We start from the raw sequence: 18,875 nt of genomic DNA, 5'->3' as shown, positions 1-18,875 counted from the left end.
CAAGTGGGAGCCGAAACATCTATCTTGTATGCCCGATCTTCATTTGCTTATTATTATTATTTGAATTCATCTAGCCCTAAAGAGGTGGCAATTTATTTCGGATACTACTCTTTGCATTTTGTTTCCATTGCTGAGTTGTTTTTTTTTAAAGTAACTTCATGCACCACACAAGTGCAACTCAAACATTTTCATTCTTTCAAGGACGTCACAACTAGTGGAAGGTATTCTGCACTAACATAATTATTTTGAGATTTCCAGTAAATATGTAGTCCTCATAAAAAGTAGCTAAATAATTTTGGCCTAAGCGGTTATACATTAACCATGTAGGCTTCATCAACTTCTGATATCACTTGGTCTTGGCAAACTTGTGAGCTGACAAGTTTGAGCATGCAGTCACTTCCCTCCATATTTGTTTCGATGAAGGCTTGCCCTTTGGTGCTACTCTGGATCCACCCCCGTTTCCTGTGATTACCACTACGGGCTTCAAGGCACACACCCTCAGGAAAACTTTTCATGCACAAACCTGGTTCTTTCACACTTTTACTAAGACAGACATTGAAAGCAAGGATGGCATAGCAGGCATGTTGGTTACAGAAGTACTTTATTAAATAGCTTTGTAAGTATTCATCTAGTGGACATGTCCATATCCTCTTCTGCTGAAGTGCAAATTAGCTGGGGGAGCATGTCTCCTTCTCATGCATACGCCAGCCCAGCCAATCAGAACTTCAGGAGCGGATGAAATGGACATTTCCACTAGGTGGACACAGAATACATCCCCTGTTCTCTGTCCTATCTTTCCACCCTTCTCCATGTATTTTACTCAGTAAACTACTGGTTCAGCATGTTGGTCACCTTAATCAATCTTCCAGTAGCTCAGCACTTAAAAGGTATACAATACAAATAAGGCACTGTAAACCCAAGCAGTTAGGCTGGCGATTGCTGCTGTTATGCACCATACAGGCTGAAGCAATGGCTTCACCGTAGCTTTCTAAGTTAACTTTACTGAACTTTGAATTTAGAGAAAACAGAATATAAAAACAGACTAGCATTTTTTTTTATGTGCTTCACCACGCTGCTTTTTTGTGTTACTAAAATAAGTATATTGAACCTAAATGAAGTAAAAAGACAAGGAAATTGTGTCACTAATTTCATTTCACTGTCTTTTTAAAAGTATAGCAAGATGTTTTAATTGCATTACGAGTTGTTACTTATGTTTTGATCTTAATGCTCATTTCTCATGCTCCAAATAGGGCTACAACTGTTCCCTCATCCACAGCTATCAAGGCCTTATGGCAACCTTGGAAGCTCTCTGAACTGAGTAAATGCTATGCATTGCATAATTTTTTAAAACATTTTCATGGGTGCCTTTAACCTCTATAGTTCCTCATTAAAGCCAGCATCTCTCTTGTGGCCACCTTTAAAGACCTTGTAGTAATGTATACCTAACAAGAAAGATTGGTGCTTTGTAGTGCTAGTATGCTCTAAGTAAATCGTTTTATGCAAAAATTGCTGACATAATTGTCTGACAAATACTGCATCATGTTTGCTATTTTGCCTTCTGTTTCAATTTCACTGCATCTATACATTTTACCAGTGCATGAGTAGGGTTCAAGGCTGTTCTTTAAAATGCTCATGAGCACTTATCATGATCAGTTCCCCATATAAGTGGTTTTGCTGAAGAGAATACAGGAATATGAGCAAAATTGACATGGAACCAACATATAGATAACGTCTGCATGACTGCCTATCAAAAGTTATATTTTCTTCGAAAAAAAAACTGGAACGTGCATCGCGTAATGTAAAACTTATTGCATACACCACCTTCATTAGGATGATACTAGAATATTCAGCGTTGTTTGGAGTCCCCATCAAGTGACGCTTAAGAGGAAGTTGGAAAGAGTCTGGCGGCGCGTTTTATTTGTTCGACATAACGAAGGAAGGAATCGGTCACGCTTATGTTACAGCGTTGCAACTTCGATCTTCTTGAGGTACGTAGGAAAAAATATAGGCTGAAGGTGCTTTATCAAATAATGCAGGATCAACTTAAGATTGATAAAGCTCAAATATCTACATGCTCCAGACAAAAGATACCCGCGAACTAACCACGACTACGTCATAAAGCCGGAGCATACCAACAGTGATACATATCGATACTCATTTTTCCTGGATGCGATAGAAATGTGGAACCAATTGCCAAACGCTACTGTTAGCCTAAAAGATGTCACCGACTTTGAAAATGCTGCTGAGGCATATTTATGGGAGTTTTCGATTTAGTTTTGAAGTGCCAAGTGATATGTGCGACTTGATATTCATTGTACGTATTTTGATAAACGTCAGAAGTGTGTTGAACAGCATTCAAGTGAACATCTTATTAACTGTGAATTGACAAGTGTTAAGCAACTTTACGTACATTGACATTGTCCATATTTGATTTATGTAATTGTATTGTCCTCTCTGTTATGACCCTCTATGAGGGTTGACAGTATTAATAAATAAATAAATAGACAACGAGGAATGTGGGTAAGAACACTTTATTTTCAGCACACGTTTTTTTAATGAACTGCTGTTATACTGCTAAAATCTGCACATTTAATAAAAGTACACTGCTCTGCTTCATCACTCCATGCTAAGTGCAAGTATCCTGTACCAGGAAGTCAAACCAAGATGTGGGATGTTCAGTCTGTAAAAATAAAAACGAGTTTGAAACATTAACGTGCAAAAACTAAAGCACACTCAAGAAAATAAACACAGCACAGGAACATATCCAATGAATCAGAATTACCTTTGAGAGCAAACATATAGTTTCTATGGCACAGTGAAGAAACCTTATTCCTCCGGCTTTTTTTGAGCGCGAGAAAATATGAAAGTGCATGCGTTCTCCCCATATTGTGCATCTGTCACCTTTTCACACGCAACAAAGATGTTGTCTCAGTGTGCCCAACTGTCTTTGCATATCCATTTCTCTGCTCTCATACCATGATACCTACAGTTAAAGGCTGTAGCAATGCTTAGCTTGAATGAACCAACACAAGCTACATGCACTGTGCTGTTGAACATGGCATTGTAAGTTAGATAAATGCACAACACATTCATGTGCTAATCGTGATTGTAGGCGAGATAAATAAAAAGAAGGTATGTAAATAAGAATGTTCCCTAATAAGCTATGCAGAAGTGCTCTCCCGTTTGGACAGAAGCTGAGCACAACTTCAGTGAACAATAAGCCAACTTATACAGCATTTAAAATCTAGGTTCTAAATGTGCTACAGATTTTTCTGAAATCATGGTCGAAAATGTAGGTGTTAAAGGTGACAAACATTTAAACAGGTCTCTGTTCGGACTGGTAATGCTATGTGTCGCCTAGTTTGATAAAATATGCCGTATCACTGGTCTCCCAAGCTAAGGCTGCTGTCCAGTTGCCAGTGCAAATCACTCAATTATGTCTAGGGCACGTTTGAGCAAAAGGCAGCCAAGATTACTGTGCCACTGAGGTCTATTTCCTGACATCTGATTTCTTCTCAGAAAGTGAACTCTCTAAAAAAAACCTTCACAACAAAATAACCCAAACCTTTCTTGAGAAAAGCCACCACACTGGTCCTTGAACACTAATTACACAGTGGCTCTTTGTGATGTAATGTTATGTACGTCAGCACCTAACGAAGTACAGGAAAATTTAATAATGGCAGCGTGACAGGTACACAAAAAAGTAAAGGGATAAAACATCACATAGGCTGCCATCAGTGTTCATATCTCCATTTCAATGTGGATGTTTTTAGCAGTGAATACATGTTCTCATTAAACTGAGTCATATTATTACAAAAGCGAAGGGCAAGGGTCTTTACATTCTAAACTGACAAATGTGCTTTATTACGATTCACCACAATACAGGAGGTGTTTTGCAGTGAACCATCACATAAGGTTTTGGCTAACTACGGCGGGCGTGTCCTGCAGCGGGGCCTCTTGTGTATTGCGGTAAAGCGTATTATTGTGACAAGAGCTAACCTGGCGTGTATGGCTTTAGCCAACAAAAGTTCTCAAGACATCATGCATCCTGCCACGAAAATCTGCTTTGATGAGAGTGGAACATTAGGTTAGTCGCTGACAGAAACCATACATTCCAGATTCACGTAAATCTTTCCCAATAACGGCATGCTTCACCGCAACACACAAATATGTTGCGGTGATAACGGTGGTCGGACAGGCTGGTGCAAATGTTTCGACAGGGGAGCGTGCCTTCATCAGGGCAACTGCTTTCCTTGGCAGTTTTCATATACGTGAGTCCCCCAAACTCCCAACAGGGGAGATTTACCTGGACCTTTGCCAAGAGACGTACTGACAAGCGTTTGGTAGTGGCTGGTAGAGATGCAGGAGTCTAAAAAGCGTTGCGAAATTCGGTTCCGTAAGGTTAGCTTCACCGCAATACAAATATGTTAAGCGGTAAGACATACAAAATATGTTGCGGTGAATCATAGCAAGGGTACCTGGCCTTTGATGCAAAGCAGCTTCCCAAGAGGCACGGTAATCCCGTGGCTAGTTATGCAGTTCCCCGCATGCGAGTGAGTTCCCTGCGTTCGGCGGTTTCCCAGTGACATACAAAATTACATTGATTGACTGTGTTGTAAATGGGCGACGGCACTATATGCTGATGCAAGAGCGTCGTTTCGCTTTCCAAAACTGCGCTCGGCTAAAGAGAACAACCTTGACTCGCATATGACCAAAGCAGTTGAACAGGAAACTACGAAATTACGTAGCTATTATGGAAGAAATCAACAGCTCAGAAAAAAATGGCCGTGTAAACATTAACTGGCTTACGAGGTCGACAAACCAACGGTTCAAAGCATCACAGCCACGTCCGAAATAGCGCTGAAGGCCGGCCAGTACACTTAGGCGCCTCGGCGCGCGTAATGTAACAGGAGACGGCAGGTGCACGCGTACATCATTAAGGAACACATATTATTTATGTCGGTGAAAGCGGTCACTCTTCAGTTCTGACATGCTTCAACGCGTAACACTAGTCTACTGCGGCGAAGCTGACTTCAGGACGCCGATTTCTTCAACTCATCTAGCGAGGCAGGTCCGTTTATCACGCTTGGCAACGTTTGACATTTTCTGCCTTAATTTCGTTTGTTCTTTTTAATTTTCTTATCACAGTGACCCTGTATCACGCAGTAGCAGAGCTAGTGCCGCGTCTTAACTGCGTTAGGAAAGGCAAGCGTGTATGCAGCAGGCACGGCGGCATTGGCTCTTGTTTGGAAACTTCAAGAGACGCTCTTCCGCGCAGCGATGTCATTTGTATTATTAAAAGAATGCAGGTGATGATTAAATGAGCCGCTGCAAAGCTGTAAAAAAGCAGTAGTAATGCTGTTCTAAGATCCTCTCGCTCGAGCGAGATGGTCTTAGAAAAAAAGCGCGATGTAACGCGATCTGACGGAACAGCTCGTCATGCCAGTGTTTTCTTACGTCCTCGTTCTTTCGCGCATCCTCCCCTGAACCAGACTACTGAATGGTTCGGTGCATGCACTGACGATCCTGACGGAGGCAATACCACTCACATGAGCAGCTCCATATAAGATGCCACGGCCCATTCCACATGCCGGCTGCAATTTGACGCGGCCAGGAGGCAAAATATGCGCACAAGGTACCTAATGGTAACGCATCAAACTGCTCACAGCCCCAATCCTTTATTACACGCATATAGCGTGGAAAGATGAATTACTCACGCTCTAAGTGGGCATGGAATACGGACCGTTTCGCAGCGCAGCCGGCTCCGTAAGACGGCCGCCATGGAAATGAGCGGATGTGACATCATGGGTTATAGCGGACGTGACGTCATGGGTGAACGTAGACATTTCGGGCACCTTTCGTCTGCTGTGCCCCGGGCACAGCAGACACGGCCTATTTACTAAGCTACTTCATGCTTTAATATATCGAAAAGCCCACTGTTCGCTGCAATATGCAGTACTAACCTCAGCATAAGCTTTTATAGCGACGCATTAATCGTATGCGACGTTATTTCTCATGCAGTGTTCCTGTTTATGCGCTGCATAGGTCTCAACTGAAATGTCATCCAATGATGGAAACACGAAATCTGGGCCGCTATTTTGTAGCGATGCCTTATGCCTTATTCTATGCTATTCTTATCATCCACCACACACAGCCGCCTGATCCCGTTGATAACGTGGGCAGACCGTCACTCTGACCACTGGCCAAGCGCGTAAAGCCTGAAAAAGCATAGAATCAGAAAAGGCATCGCTACAAAATACCCGCCCAGGTGGAAACTCGGCAAAGTCTATTGTACTTACACAAGGTCGATGACGATAGACGCCAGTTTTCTTGCGTGCTCGTTGCTGACGCCTCTGTACAAGATTCTAAAGTTGGTGCCAAACGGCAAGGCTGCGTCCCCATGGCCCTCATCGTTCCATCTGTGTAGTGCCACATCTACAGTATTTTCTGGAATGTCTGCATATTAGAAGAACATTTCTTAGTACAAGAGCTTCTATTCACAAGTGTTGCCAACATCTTTTCCTAGAAAGAAATCGGGAACGGAGCACGAGTTAGCACATTTTCCTGTCAGTGTAAAAGAGACTCAGTTAATGGGATCCTGAATGACCTTTCGGGCTTGGAAAAAAAAAAAAAAGAAGAGAGAGTACGCGGTAGCACAAACTGCTGTGAACCACTCAGCTAAATTATGCAGGCGTGCGCGCTGCATGGAGCACGCAAGCGGAACGGGAAGTCACCTTTTTTTCAAACTCTCTTTCTATTCAACACAAGCCTGCTGCCGCTACATCCCCTGTACAATATTGCTTATACAAGAGTGAATTAGGAACTGCGCAAGTTTGCCCAATGTCATGGAAGAACTCATTGTGTGACAAAGTTGAAATCTTGAGAGGAGGAGGATCATTTTATGTGAGATGCCTATGCAATGCCTAAAAAATTCCTTATATTTACAGCGGTCGCAAAAAAAAAAAAAAAAAGCTGGTCTTCGAAAGCGCCATATGGTCGTCATCAGCTATGTTACTGATGTCGCCAGTGAGCTGTATGGCAATGGAGATGAGACACATGCTAAGTGCAAGCAGTGGCACGGTTAACATTTATGATGTAATTAGGAGCGTTGCAAATATTTGTTGGACCCTTAGTTGTTTCCCTATTAACAAGTTTTGTACAAGGTTTCTCCTGGATCTTTGGTGGACTAAACATAAAGCCTCGTTTATATTTGTCTCAAATTAGGGGTTACTTATGGGCAACTTGTAGGTGAACTTTCAAGCATGTTGAATAATTAATTACAGCCTCAGCAGTAAACTACTTATGCAAGAGGCCTGGAGCTGTCCTGATTTAGGTTATCACAGCACTATGATGCGTGCAAGACTATAGTAGGCACTCGACTACCTATTTTATGAACCACGCTCGCTTCTACGTAGGCGCAGTTGGTCACGTGTGGCCTTAAAATATCGGACGCATTGTAGGCACATATAAGCACATCGGTGTGTGTATGTAGGTGTGTGTCTCCCACCAACGCGATGTCTAAGAGAATACAGGAAATGAGCAGGCAGGATGGCCTTAATAAGTCGCACTTTCACTCGAAAGGTGAAGCATCGATTAGGACAGCAAATTACGAAGGATGGGAGTTTTACCGGTTGTATAAACTTGGAAACATTCACATGCTCACTTAACAAACATGGCAGCATCGCGCACAGACAAACATAAACACTTCACACTCGATGAGTGCGGACACTGACTGTCAAAATGCTGGTGTGAGCAAGCGCGGCAGTAGCAGGGAGCAAAGTGACCTTCCTGCTATCTATCACCGCAGCGCAACAGCAGCGAGAACACAGCACACACAAAGGTACACAGCAGCCCCGTATCTACAATTACTAGTACGTACAGCGGAGCGTGGCGTTTGTCGCGGCGCTCGACATTTCTGCGCATGCGCGAGTAGAGCGGGTGCAAAAGAGAAAATCTGGGGACCTTGGCTCCATGAATATGTGACTGTGTAGGCACTACGGAAGACGTTTCTTAGCGCGCATTGTATGTGTTTGTCCCCTAGACATACCGGCATTACGGAATGCGGTCGAGTTGACGCTCCGCCGCTGGTTGCCCGCGTGGTGAGGTAGTTAGTGGGCATGGACGCCCCATTTTGTGATTGCTGTGTCTGAAGGAGCAAGGTTCTGACTGGCGTTAAATAAGTCGCGGGTGGCTTTTTTTGTTGCGACGATAGCTGACATTTTTTTACAAGCACTGATCCAAAAGGGCACATGTAACCGGCAAACTGAGGCCTAAGTAAAGCAAGCAGCGCAGGATCTCCAGGGCACCCGCGGGCTAGCTGGCAAGGGGGGGGGGTCAAAGCAGGCAGCAGGGCGTCTCGTGGGTTGGGGCCGCGGAGGCCGAAGCGTGCCAGCGGTGTCTAAGATCGGCTGTCCGCTAGCGCAGAAAGCCGATCTACACCCCTGGCACGCGCATGCCTCACTCAGCCCCAACCCACGGACCAGTCCGGGTTCCAGCTTTGATCTCCCCATTGCCGCTTTGGTGTCCAGGAGGCGCTGCCAATAATGCGAAATAATGACACGTTGTTTCAATTAGTAAAAACATGATTGAATAAATGTAATTATGTCCAGCCGCCAGCTTGCGGCGCTAAGTTCAGCACTACCGCGCCCAGCGACTTCTGCCGGCACGCTTAGGGACAAACGCATATAACACGCGCTAAGAAACACCACTGTAGTGCCTAGGCAGGGTCATATATTCAAGGAGCGAAAGTCCCCACATTTCTTCTCTCGCACCCGTTCTTACTCGCTCATGCGCACAAAAGTCCGCCGTCTCCGCAAGTGCCCCGCCCCGCTGTACGTATTGGCAATTGTAAATACGCGAGCTGGTCGCAGCACGAGACGTTAATTTGAGGAATCGCCAGTCGTTTGTGCGCAGGCGCAAGGGAAAATCTGGGGGCTTTTGCCCCTTGAATAAATTGTTGCGAAGACAGTTCACCGCGGGCCCCTTTTCTTTCTTTCTTTCTTTCCGGGAATGTTGCAGCTCCTCGATGCGGGGGAAGCCGTTTGCAGAAATAAGGGCGACGACGCCTCAGGCATGTGCTCCCGCCTGGCCGACGCTGCCGCACCTGAGACGTCACTACGTGCACGTGTCGCGGCCTCTTCCCACGCTCGGCTGTATCGGGCGTCAACAACTGATTAGTTATGGGCGTAGTGCTTTTGTATGCGGAGTGTTTAGGTGACCATTATTGGCCTCCTGAGCTCTGGCTCTTATTGGATGCTGTCAGCTTGCCTGATTGGTCGAAATAACGAAATAACCCATTGGTGGAGAAGCCTGCGCCTCCCGCCGGCCCCTTGAATGCTGCAGAAAGTCATTTAAGGAAGAGTTTGAGCAGTTTTTAGAGAGAGCAAGGAGACAGCACACGGCACACTTCACCACGGGAGACCAGGCGGACGTCAGGTGGACCCAGGTCGCTCTTAACTCGAATATGCTCCTAACTCGAAGCTTAACTTCCTTTTTTCTTAGCACCCGACTACGCTTCTTTTCGCAGAGCACATTTTCCCACTGATGCCTCGCTCAGGTTCCCCATCCACAATTTATGCGGCGGCTGCCAATTCTCGGGTAAGCCTCTGCAAGGTGCCCCTGGGCATCGACATAGTCTCAACTCCACTCCGATATATCCTTACCCCAGGTCTCTCCCCGCATTGCCAAAGGTACGATCTGTCCATGCACATGCCGAACTGGAGGCTTATCACGGCCAGTTTCTTCGACGCTAGGCGAGCTACGTTCATGTACCGCCATGTGCAAGGGTGCCTGCCGTTGAGTTACAGGCCCTTCACAGCCGTCCCGGCTCGTCGAGTACGCCCCTTTTGTTGCGGTCGTGAGGACTCGGCTCATATCTTACACAGTGTGTGCTCCATGCAGCTCTTCTAGGAAGGATTGCTAGTCTCTTTCATCTCCCAGGCGTTCCTTATCAGACAGTTCGATTTTTGCACCCTTTGCCTAATCAGGCGATCAACAAGTTCGTACCTCTCGCCGAGTGCTCATACCAAGTTTGGCGGGCACTCTGCGATGCAATTTTCGGGGGCGGGCGCCGGGCCTTCACGAAGTGCTTGCGAAAGCACGGAAGGAGGTCTGGTTCCACCTCCCCCGGGAGCGGCACCGCTTGGGGGAGAAGTTTCTCAAAGTGTGGCCTCGTCCTGTCGTGATTTCTGATGAGTTAGGTGGAAAGCTCTCCATTAAGTTATGATGCATGCTCCAAAGCTTGCTCGACTCGGCCGTGTGTGCCAGTCGATCTATGGGGTTTTGTTTGGCTCAGTGGAACCCAGAGCAGGAACCGGTAATAGCGCACCTTCGTGTGGTCGCGCTGCCCCGCGGATGGCTTTTGTACTCTCCATGGTTATATGCCTTGACCTCCTTTGTGTCCTGTGTCCTGTAAGACCGACATGGCTGTTCGTGTGTTGAGTGCAGTTCCTCAGTTATGCTGCACCACAACAGCCCCCTTGTCCGGGAAGGACCGTTGGTCCGAACCAAGTCCCCCCGCCCAGTCAGCCCGGGTTAAAGGGGGCACCGGGGTCAATGTATCGAATTATGTTGGGTTGTTGAGTACACGTAATCTCTGGGACGAGGCGCCTCCGGGTGCCAAGTCCTCTTCCCATCTGACAACGGTGCCGGTCAGGCAGGCCATCGACGACGGGTACGACATCGTTTTGTACATAAATATTTGTACAGTGCAACCTTAAAGTAAATGCCAAGTTAATAAGCCTACTTGTTGGAATGCTACTTCTCGTCGTCGTAGCTACGGATCTACAATTGCCCCTGCCTGAGCTTATCCCCCTTCATCTTCGGCTCCCTGGTAAGCTGATACGTCTGATTTCTAACAGCTGCGTCACTTCGCTACAATATGACTCTGCCTAGGCAGTACCGAGGAAGTTTCCTAGTGCGTGTTGTGTTTGTCCCTAGGCGTGTTGACATTGCGTAGTGGGGTCGAGTTTGTTTACTCTCGGACGCTGGCGGCTGGCGCTGCAATATAGGTGAACCAGCAGGCACTGCCGCCCCATTTGGTGACCGCTGAGTCGGACAGACTGTGTCGCACCTGCGGCGCTTGTGCTAATTCAGTCGTGGCGGATCACAGCTTTCTCGCGCCTTACGGCGATGTACCTTGTAAATTACATCACAGATGGTTCTGTCGGAGCAGTAGCGACCGTAGCAGAGCCCGGGCCGCATATATTGAAAAAAGTCGCGGGGCGCGGTAGTTCTGAACTTAGCGTCACAAGTTGGCGGCTGGACGTAATTATATGTATTCAATCGTGTTTTTTACTAGCTCTAACAACACGTCACTATTTCACATTATTGGCGGCAACTCCAGGACACCAAGGCGGCGACGGGGACACAAACGCTACAACCCGAACTGGTCAGTGGGTTGTAGCTCGCCGAGGCCAGCGTGTGTCAGGGGTTTATAAGATCGGCTGTCCGCTATCGTGGACAGCCAGTTTAAATGCGAACACCTCCTGGCACGCTTTGGCCTCCGCGGCCCCAATCTACGGGCGGCCCTGCTTCCAGCTTTGATCCCCCCGCTACACCTTCGGTGCCCTGGAGATCCTGCGATGCCTGCTTTTTTATAACCTCAGATGCCCTCCTGAGGTCTCCGTTTGCCGGTTACATGTGCCCTCCTGGAGCAGTGCTTGTAAAAAATCCAATCTATCGTGGCGATGAAAAAAAGCAACCCGCGACTTCACAACACCAGTCAGAACACTGTCCCTTCAGACACAGCGATCACCAAGGGGGCGTCCGCGCCCACTGCCTCACAGCGCGGGCACCCAGCGGCTGAGCGTAAACAAACTCGACCGCACACCGCAGTGCCGGCATGTCTCGTGACAAACGAATACAACGCACGTTAAGAAACCTGCTTCGTAGTGCTTAGGCAGAGTCCTGTATTCAAGGAGCAAAAGCCCGCAGATTTTCTCTCTCGCGCTCGCTCTTACTCGCGCCTGTGTACAAACGGCTGGCAATCCCTCAAATGAATGTCTCGTGGCCGCAGCCTTTCAAGATAGGCGTGCGCGGCCGTGCAAAGTACACACTTGTTGCGAAGTGCGAGCCCCCCCCCCCCCTCTCCCTCCCGCCCTGCCCCTCTGCTTTGCTTCCTTTCGCGCATGCTCGCGAGATTGAGCCGCGATTGTCAGTTCCCCTTCCCTTCAGTAGCCAAGTACGCAGTTTTCACGATTAGATAAGGCTGGACATTCCCCTATGGTCTTCTAGCTGCATGGAATTCTTAATCAATTTTAAGCATACGTTTCCCTTATTTAATTGCATTGGGGCCCGTGATGGTCAAATCATAATCGCGCTACTACTAATAAATTCTTGGCTGCTCTAAGTGCGTAGCAGTGCCGTGCATTGCACTCGTCTGAGCGATGTCGTCTACCGTGATCGGCTCATTTCGGTTGTCAGTTCCCGAAACTGAGATAAGGTCGCACAGCGTTAAATTTATTAAACCCCCAAACTTAAACAATAACAGATTCCTCTCAGTGTAACACGGGTCTTTGCAGTAACAGTAACACGGGTCTTTGCATCTTATAGACCGTTTTTTCGTAGGCGCCGCCATATTGTGAACACAGTGGCGCCGCCTATGAGCAGCGCCATACTGGCTTGGGTGAAAGCGGTATTTTGCATGGCAAGTATACGGTAGGCGGCAGGTTCTGGCGTTTGTTTTCGTGGTCGTGCGGTCTGTTGAGTGTGACGTGCGTCTTCTACGTGGTAAACGGTTCTGTGAGACGTGCTGAAGTGGTTTAAGGCTTCATGGCCGGAATTTCTGCTGGCGTTGAGGTGGACGGAACACGCAGCGCGATGTGTGCGCGCATATTCGAGTCTACAATCAGCCTCGGAGATCAATTGTGTATTTCTGAATGTTCCAATCACTAATGTGACCTTATAGCAGTATTATCCTCTACTTCTAAGCTGCGATTTAGGAGCCATGAAACATGCGCGACGATCGTAACAGCATGAGTGTGGGTACCGTTCTGCTACGATAGGAGCTGTGATGTGATACTTTGACAAGCGTTCAAACTGTTCGCTGCCGGTTACATTGCGTGACTATTTGGTTCGATGAATGAGGTTTCCGCCCCTGAGTAATATAGTTTTGGCAAGTGATAGCAGCATACCTTACAGTCTGAATTACGCTTGTCCAGCAAAGGGACTGTTTACGAACTGCGCGAGCGTCCTAAGCAGTGGTAGGTGCTGGATTATATATATCTTTGTTCTATATATATCACATGGTCCAAGCATACCGCATCAGCGGTTATATATTTATAAACGTTGTGCGGCGTGACCATGCGAGGCCCTATTGCGGCGTTAGCCCGTTTTCTCTTGCTTTTTTGAGAAAGAGGTTGATAACCGAACTTCTTTTTCGGTTGTGTTCGTTCCGTTCTCTACGACGCACTCACACGTATTACGGAAATTTTGTCCTCAGAAATAGGCATCGCATTCTTTTTATGCGATCCCTCATATATTATGGCTGTATGCAGGCAAAAAAGGCAATGCCGAAGCGCACAGCTTACATATGTACCGTGCTGGTTCACCAACCGCAGTGATCGCTGTGTTGAGCAGCGCCATCGGCCTCATGCAGGAAGGCTACCGTAGAAATATGGTAATTTGAAGCCTACTAGACTTGAAATGCGCGAGAACGATGCCGGTGCATCACAAATATTTGATTGCGACTGCCGCTTAGATGTTTCGTGGTATCCTTAGGTTGGCCATGCGCGAGCATGCGCTCTTATGCTTTATGTTTTACTCCCTACGCCAAGCGATCAGATATTGAGCAGATTTACCATTTCATGCTGCTAATACAAAGACACTGGTTTTCTTTGTTGAATTAAAACCAATATAAGCAACATAGTTCACAACACATACACACACTGCGACTGATAATGTGCGTACACCGCGGCTGATAAACCGCGTCACATTTTTGCGCCCCCAAAAGATATTTCCGCCTACTGTAGTTACCGATGCACCGAAAGGCTTCCCTGACGACCTTATATGAACGGACATGGCGTAAGCTTCACAAAGTACCATCTAAAACATCTCAAAATCGTTCCGCAGCACGCGACAGCAATACTTTCAAGCAGCGCTGCGCCGGACCGCCCAAGCCAGAGAGGAGGAAAGGCTCTCCGCGCGCCCTATCCTCCTCGCCCGATGAAACGGTCTATATAATATGCAAAGACCAGTGTTGCCACAACCCAGAAAGGTAACAAGTACCAGACCAGTGACTGCATTTCTAATTTTTTGTAGCGCTTATTCTGTTGCACAAGCACATTGTATTACAGCAAAATAATTTTGACATAAGGAAAATCTCTTACTTATGTTTGAAGGATGTGACAGTGCTTGGATGTCTGGCACCTGCTGCAAAAAATTATTTGCGAGGTTGTAGTCTGTAACTGTCAGACGTATCCAGTCGGGCTCTTCATATGTTGTCACTATCTGTAAAAGGAGGATTTGTTCTAGCATTCTGCTGCCGTAACAACAAATTATCACAAGCAAATCCCAATCTTACAGATATCTAACGTACGTGAGCATAGCAGGGAATATAATGAAATAGCAAAAAAAAAGGTCAATTCCATTTCTGAAGTAACATTGGTGTCCGCGGAAGCAGAGGCATCCGAGCATTGCAGTAACAATGAAAATAACCACTAATAAGAGGTGTGCGAGCAGAGCGTAGCACACACTGTTGTGGGACACATGCGCACTTTTTCAACGATAAAATTTACCTTCAGACGCAGCACACAAGCAGCAAAAAAACTTTGAAGAGCAGTGACTGACAAGCAGCACATTTTTTTTTAGGTTAGCAGTGACATTTTCAGTGACATAGCTTCGAGCGCGAAATAAACTGTTAACACAAAAAAGAGAAAGGGTAAGCCAGAGGGTTATGGGCGTCTTGCGCTGGAGTTTGGGGTATAGTAGCGGGGCATGGTGGCAGCGCACGGAACGTTATCTGGGTAGTACGAGCTGGGGTAGTATCGAGCCCTGGCTGTGGCAAAGCACGTTTCTAGCCCGAGTTTTGCGTCGATTCGCACTTTCTTCTGCCCTGTTGCGAGTGCGAAAAGGCTCGTCACTTCTCACAGACCACGCCAACTGCACTGCGAGCTAGCCGCAGCCTATAGTTTAACGAGAACGGACTTTCCACGAGACGTAATGCTGGAAGCAGAAGGAATCGGCGACGCCGATCCGGAGAGACCTAGCTCAGCCTCGGAAAAGCGTCACCGTCGTTACTTCTGCGTCGTGGGCTGCCATTAACAAGAAGGCCTAAATCCCCAACATCAGATTCTACCGTTTTCCTTCAAGGCCTCACGAAGCGGAGCATCGGGCCCGCTGGATAGCTGCAGTTCGTTGCGCTGGGTAAGCGAAACTTCGCGCCATGCTGACTGCTTCGCCTGTCTTGAAGCTTGCTTGATTATCTGTGTTCTAAAATTCTGCATTTTGCACCTACAGTCCCGACGGCAGACCGACATAGCAGCAGGTATGGCTGGTGATTCACGATTCGAGACCTGGCCACAGCGACAATATACAATTCGACTGGTGCGAAGTGGTGAAGTGACCAGGTGTGTGCAAATGAACACAAGTGGTCGGGCTGATTCGGTGACAATTCACTACCCCGCTACGAGCAGCACAGGTTAGAGAGTTAAATGTGCTCATCCTGGACCTCAAGCCAGCACGTTGAGGCAGCGCAGCAACAAAGTATTGATTGCAGCACGTCGATGTCCGAGCACTGTCATTAAAAGCTACATCAAGCGAGCAGCGCACGAGCTCACGTTGCAGCGCGATTCGCACGTACGTTACTGCGAGCTCATATGCACTGCATCAGTTATTTATCAGTTGGTAAAGGGAGAGAGGGCCGCTACTGAGTGCAGGTATAATTACTTGTCTATGCAGCGGCGTGCAGTCAACAACGATTGCAGGAGGCCCGCCTTTTCGCGGCATGTCGAAAGACCGCTGCCGTCGCGGCGCGTACGATCGTGCGCTCGAGCAGTTCGTACTATTGATGTCTGCCTATCACTGCACTGAATCTAGCTGCACGCAAACCTTACCTAAAATTCAACTTTGTATGCGACTCGTGTCACTTGCTATTAACACCGCGCTAAAACTTCGCCACGTACATGTATTCGGTGTTGCATATTTTATTGCCTTTACGTAGCGTGCCACCCCTGAAAGAATCTTTGGCGCCCGATATTCGCTGCAAGCCGCGGTACTACAAAACAGAAAGTGGTGGGTCCATATTGTGGGAGATATGGGGTTCTCCTCCGTACTCTTGGGACAAAGGAACGACAACACATTAGTGCAAACAGTCACAAGGGCATTTATTGCACCTTTCATAGATCAATGCCTGCTAGCCGAGTTGCTATCCCCAAAACATGCCGATGGGCGCGCGACAAATCTAGAAGTCCGACTTACCGCGACCGCATTGCGAGCGAATATGTTCGCCCCATGCTGGATCCCAACGGCTGGTCGTTCGCGTGTACAGTCACGCGAATGGTGGCACATTCGAAGGCGGCCACGCGAGATGGTCTCGCAGAAGCATGGTCGGCGCACGCGCGGGCGGCACGTCCGCTCCCGCTCGCTTCCCGAACCCCAAAGAGCAAGCGCGTTCCTTTCGGCGCCCAAGTAACCTCGCCTGTCGGCGGCGTTAGCAGCGCAACACTAGCGCCATCTCTCGCGCTGCGCTTCAACCACTCCGAGCGCCAGGCCACGCGGCGGGCGAAGCCGCCCTGCAGGAGACGCGCTATGCGGGAAAAACATCAGGGGACGCGCGACAGTCACGCATCCCCACAATATTTAAACGTGCTTTCTGAAGCAGACGACTGAGCTTCGTGCTACCCAGTTCAGGCCAGACGGCGCTTTTTAGCACCATTTTCGCAGCGCCCCCTAGGCAATGCAAGAGCCCCATAGTTTCTTCCTTCACAATATTTTCAGCGACATTGCTGCTGTCAATTTTGTAGGCTGCAGGAGCTCGTCTGAATAAGTTTGCTCGAAGCAAGTATCCCTCTAGTGTTATTTTACCATGATAAATTTCCAGGAATGTCTCAAAGACCTACGAGGGGAACTTTTGCGCAAAAAGATTTTAATGTGAGAGCATTATATGCACCATTAGGCGAATTCTGTACACTCTAAGAACAGTTTACACCCTTTAGAGTGCCCCTTCTGCCACACAACGATAATCGTCATCTGCCTTGATGCGTTTCCTTACTTTAACGCTGTGAGCCCGGTACTTTCCAGTAACGAACGGTACGCGCGTTATCGGCATGATAGCATTGTCAACAGGAAATGCGTGCATGAGTGCGTTCATGTGTTCAATGCGAGCATTCATGACGTTATGAGGTCTACAAGCGGCAAAGGTTTTCGCATTCCTACAAATGAGAAGTCTTAACCGCCGTATTCAGAAATACATCTTAACTTGAAGCTCAAGTTATGTCTCTGCCGAATATTTTCTCCTAATATGTAACGCAACATTTGTAAGAGTGTAGAACGAAGCTGAATTGGTACAGTTTAAGAAAAATTTGGTAGAGTTAGCAGATGTTTTGGTTGAATTTGGTAGGGTTAGCAGAAGCTATAAGTTGACGCTAATAGCTTCTGAAACTAACAACAGTGGAAAGAAATCACTTACGCCTTTGTCAAGGAGGGCAGCTTGTACTTGGCCTGCATTGAGCACATTCAAAAAGTAGTGCCTTCCTTCAATAGTGATGACAATCTCCCGCGAGAACGCGGCCACGGGAGCCGCCATAAAAAGGCCATGACCACACTTTAACGTTCTTTAGTGGCTTTTGTGGTTGGGTGGATGAATGGATTGCGGCTATACCCTTTGTAATGGGTGGCGGCTGGCGCCACCTAGCCTTTTGCTCCCCCTCCTATTTTAATATTATTCTTTTTTTTTTCCTTTCTTTATCCTCTTTTCCTTAACCTAGTTTTCACTCCCCTCCTCCCCCCAAAATAACTATCTAAAACAGTAGAGGAAACATTATCTCCCCGATTTATGGTATTATCCCTTGACTTCCTCCACCAATCCTCTAGCCTCCCCTTCGTCACTGCCACTCTTTTCGGTGACTCTTTTCTCGTCTATTTGCCCTCGTTCCCCGGGAAAACCTAATGCCCCTTCCATATCTGCCACAGTTCCCTCTGCCAGGGTTGGGCGAAGGTCTGTGCATCTCAGCACTATATGCTCAGTGGTCTCCATTTCGGCTCCGCATGCTGTGCACCGAAGGTCCACGTCTTCAAATTTAGCCCTGTATGTTTTCGTTTTCAAAACCCCCGTCCTAGCTTCGAATAATAGTGAGCTGCCCCGCGAGTTATCAAATAAGAGCTCTCTCTTAATCTGCTGTTTTTGTGACCTATGGGGTTCTTGCATTGCCCAGGGGGCGCTGCGAAAAAGGTGCTAAAAAGCGCCCTCTTTCCTAAAATGGGTCGTACCACGCATAGAGTTAGTAATAGCGTCCTCGATCACCTTGCCCCGGGGTTGCCCCGAAACCAGAATGGTGCGCTTTGCCCCGCCGTGGTGCCGCACTGCGGAGGGTCAACATCGAGGACAAAACTGCACCTTGTGCAGGGTGCTTGCATGCAGCGCTACTTTGCCCCTGGCGCGGAAAACGTGCGCAAACACGCGCGCGCGCATATTTTATTGTTTGCAGATGCTGAGCATCTGCGGCAAGCGCTCGAACCTTGTCAAACTGCGTGCTCCGACATACCTGGTTGCAAGCAAACACCAATGGATTTTATAATTAATCCTGACGACCCGTTCAATGAACCTGTCCACTTTCGGCCGCTCTTCACCACACTGTTTTTGGACGAGGTCGAGCAGCATGTCGTCTTCGCTGTCAGACGAACTTGAATAATGCTTATCGATTGCGGCAACTAGCAGC

The 18,875-nt window shown here is 47.5% G+C and overlaps 1 protein-coding gene across 2 annotated transcripts; it reads right to left on the bottom strand.

Moving 5' to 3' along the window:
• Positions 1 to 2,515: 2,515 nt before the first annotated feature.
• LOC126523411 (uncharacterized) lies at positions 2,516 to 18,419 on the bottom strand. 2 transcript variants are annotated; one of them, XM_055066787.2, is made up of 4 exons: positions 17,627 to 18,419; positions 14,328 to 14,448; positions 6,300 to 6,456; positions 2,516 to 2,680 (listed from the first exon to the last, which is right to left on the bottom strand). In XM_055066787.2, the coding sequence occupies exons 1-4, from the start codon at positions 17,741 to 17,743 to the stop codon at positions 2,617 to 2,619; spliced, it is 459 nt and encodes a 152-aa protein (XP_054922762.1). In that variant the 5' UTR covers positions 17,744 to 18,419; the 3' UTR covers positions 2,516 to 2,616. The 2 variants fall into 2 exon arrangements, 1 of the variants encoding a protein (XP_054922762.1); XR_007597649.2 differs by lacking the exons at positions 6,300 to 6,456; positions 14,328 to 14,448; positions 17,627 to 18,419 and adding an exon at positions 5,718 to 6,284.
• Positions 18,420 to 18,875: the final 456 nt, after the last annotated feature.

This window comes from Dermacentor andersoni, chromosome 6 (assembly GCF_023375885.2).
Source record: "Dermacentor andersoni chromosome 6, qqDerAnde1_hic_scaffold, whole genome shotgun sequence".
Lineage (NCBI taxonomy): Eukaryota > Metazoa > Arthropoda > Arachnida > Ixodida > Ixodidae > Dermacentor > Dermacentor andersoni.
Note: the sequence above shows the minus strand (reverse complement) of the source record. Positions and strands in the feature narration are given on the sequence as shown.